We start from the raw sequence: 3,153 nt of genomic DNA, 5'->3' as shown, positions 1-3,153 counted from the left end.
GAGGCGCGATGAAGGAGAAGTCCAAGAATGCGGCCAAGACCAGGAGGGAGAAGGAAAATGGCGAGTTTTACGAGCTGGCCAAGCTGCTCCCGCTACCATCGGCCATCACCTCGCAGTTGGACAAGGCGTCCATCATCCGACTCACCACGAGCTACCTGAAGATGCGCGCCGTCTTTCCCGAAGGTGAGAGGCCCGCAGGTGGGCGGCCGGGAGCTCTAGGAGGCCCAAACCGGAGCCGGAGCTCTCCCGGAGGGGCGGCTTTAGTTTCCCGGGCCGCTGCCGGAACATCTGGCGGAGGTCGCCGAGGGGAACTTCGGCTCCTCCTGGAGTTGAGGGGCCAGGGGCCTGGTGCGCAGACTACCAGACCATCCTCTGGCCCAGGACTGGAGAGGGACGAACCAGGAATCGCTGCATGAGTGTGCGAGTCCAGCCTGGCCTTCTTTCCTTTCCTCTTTCCCTTCTTCGTTTCTTTAACTCCTCTTTTATTTTTTCTTTTTTACTTCTCTTTGCGTGAAGGGGGAAGGGCAGTGTACCCCGGCGGGAACTGAAGGGTGTTTGCTGGTCGCAGCTGGGAGAGACTGGAGTACATACCGGGAGGCCCTGCAGGCCGAGCTCCCAGCAGAGCACCTGGGGAGCCTGGGGCTCAGACTCGGGCCTCCCCGGTTGTGTGTTTTCTGCTGAGCTTTCTCGGTGCTGGGATTCCAGAGGTCAGGGTGGGAGAGACCCCGCTCAAGGAGGTGAACCCAGATGAGGCAGGAGAGACAGAGGGAGGTGGTTCGTTTGGAAGTGGCAGGCGGGCCTGAGCAGTCTTCTTTTCTAGATTGGAATTAACAAGCCCAGGAGGGGCAGGTGCCCTGGTGGTCAAGGGTCACCAGGACCCTCCAGTCCTGGCAGGCCCTCCGTGATCAGACATAGTGGTCCACTGGGCAGGGCACTCCCTGCCCCAACCGGCCTGTGGGTGCGTCGAGGGCACCTCTGGGCTGGAAGAGGCCTTATCACCGCAGCGGCCCTTTTGGCGTCCCTGTAAATCTGAACCGATGCCTTTCTGGCGTCTCTGTGCCCAGCCACAGGGGCTGCGGCCTGGCAGAAGGGATTAGGACCCTTGTCTGAGACTGCTCTGGAGTCTGAGGGGCACAACCCCCACAGAGACCTGCAGGCCTCGGTGTCCCAAGAGCTCCGCCAGGACTAGGGAGATGCCTTCGGCCACAGAGCACAGGAAAGGATCGAGGCAGCGTCGCGACAGGTGTCCCTCCAGCAAAGAGCACCTCTGTTAAGGCGGTTCCAGGCCAGGTGATCGACCTGAAGTCGGTAAACCCCACCTTTGTATGGTGGGTGCCCCTGAGCCTGCTGTTTGGCATCGTCTCTGGGTCTTAAGCTGCCTTTCACACCGCCTCCTGGGTGGAGTGCGGAGGGCCTGTCCTCCGGCTCCGCAGCAGGCGGCTTGGAGCCCAGCACCACGCAGGACGCAGAGCCCAGAGGACTGGAAGCGGTGGCCTGTCCCCGCCGGCGGGCGCCCTGTGCCTTCCAGCTGCGCCGTGCAGCCGACTGGCGCGTTTCTGCCAGGATCAGGAGCCCGTGAGACCTGACCGCCAGAACCCCAAGCTCTTAGAAGGGAAAGTTCTTTTCCTTTCCCACCAACCCCCCCACCCAGAGGCCCCCAACTCAACTCGACTCCTCCCTTTGGGAGCTTCAGTGGCCGCTGGGTAGTGATCACTCATCTTGTCCATCTTCCACCGAAGTAGAGATGATTCCTCGCCTGCTGAAGTTTCAGTGAAAGTTAGAGGAGAATTAGGGTTTGTAAAAGCCGAGTTTCCTTCCAACCCAGGGAGGAGGGATGGCAACTGGTTTGCCATAGTGAGCCGGTCAGTAATCCGCATGCTACAAAGCAGGTGCGGAGTCCAGACGGGACGGAAGCCTCCTCTCCCGTCCCAAGGTTAAATGATTTTCAAGCAAGTCAGAACTGAGTTAGAGGTTCGGAGAAAGGGGCTAACTTGCAGGCCATTCATTGTTTGGCGATTTCCAGGAAAGCAGGTTACAAATTGGGAACTGGTGGGTGGACTGCTGCTGCAAGTACTTCAACTAAGGCTGCAGGTTTCAGCTCTGGCAAGCAAGTCTCCAGGCCTTGGGGCCCAGAATGTCTTGGCCCTGAGGCTGAACGAGATAAAGAACCCGCCTGCCAATGCAGGAGACTGGAGTTTGATCCCTCAGGTTGGGAAGATCCCCTGGAGGAGGGCATGGCAACCCACTCCAGCATTCTTGCCAGGGAAAATCCTATGGACAGAGGAGCCTGGCAGGCTGCAGTCCGTGGGGTCACAGAAGAGTCGGACAGGACTGAGACGACGGAGCGTAGAGCTGGCTGCAGGGATGGGTGGGCTGCGGTCTGGCCCCTGAGCACAGGCCCTGGTGTTTTGTTCCTAGTGATCTGTGCATCTCCTGGAGGTGTCGGGGCGGGGGTGGGGGGGGACCATCCAGATTGGAACTCCAGGAGGGGTCGGGGATTGCAGTTTGGTCCTAGAGTTTGGTAAATAGTACTGGACCTATGGGGGGTCCCAGTTCATCCAAAATGGGGAGCAGGAGGAGGTCTACCCCAGCGGTCCAGCAGTGATGGTGCTGGGGTCCTGGCCTGCCTCGTGGGCGGCAGCCTGGGGGACTCCTCCCTGGGCTCAGAGACTGGGCCCTGCTGCTCTGGTGGCGACACTACACCCCACCCCAACCCCAAGTGAGTCTGGGACTGGAGGGGTGCCTAGGGCAGAGAAAAGGATGAGTTTAGAAAGACCTCAACTGTGCAAAATGACTGGTTCCCCTCTCCGGTAGCTCAGAAGGGCGGGGAGTTCGGAAGTAGCACCTGAAATCAATCTAAGGTGTTCCGGAGGGACCGCTGGGAGGTGGTACGGGGTTGCGATGGGGGCTGGTGGAACCACGAGGGGTCTCGAGGCAGGCTTCAGTGAGGTTTCAGGACCACCCCAGTCCTGCGACGTGGTGGGAGCTCCAGGATCTGCTCCAGGTCTCAGGGCAAATGGAAAGATACGGAAACACCCTCACTGTTGGGTGGCCTGGGAGCAGGCGGGATCCCCAGGTGAAGAAAAATCTAGAGACCACATTAGGACTAAGGGAGTTAGCACATGAATAGCACAGGCTGAAGGAACCACGGGG

At 59.8% G+C, this 3,153-nt stretch overlaps 1 protein-coding gene across 2 annotated transcripts in view; it reads left to right on the top strand.

Moving 5' to 3' along the window:
* The first annotated feature begins 6 nt into the window (after window positions 1-6).
* SIM2 (single-minded family bHLH transcription factor 2) overlaps window positions 7-3,153 on the top strand; it is a 48,462-nt gene continuing 45,315 nt past the window's right edge. For both annotated transcript variants that reach the window (XM_010834838.1, XM_010834837.1), the window contains exon 1: window positions 7-183. In XM_010834838.1, coding sequence (XP_010833140.1) covers window positions 9-183 — 175 coding nt within the window. In that variant the 5' untranslated portion in view covers window positions 7-8. The remainder of the gene's footprint in view (window positions 184-3,153) is intronic.

This window comes from Bison bison, unplaced genomic scaffold (assembly GCF_000754665.1).
Source record: "Bison bison bison isolate TAMUID 2011002044 unplaced genomic scaffold, Bison_UMD1.0 scf7180017864037, whole genome shotgun sequence".
NCBI lineage: Eukaryota > Metazoa > Chordata > Mammalia > Artiodactyla > Bovidae > Bison > Bison bison.
The sequence above is the reverse complement of the archived record's forward strand: the minus strand, read 5'-3'. Positions and strand labels throughout refer to the sequence as shown.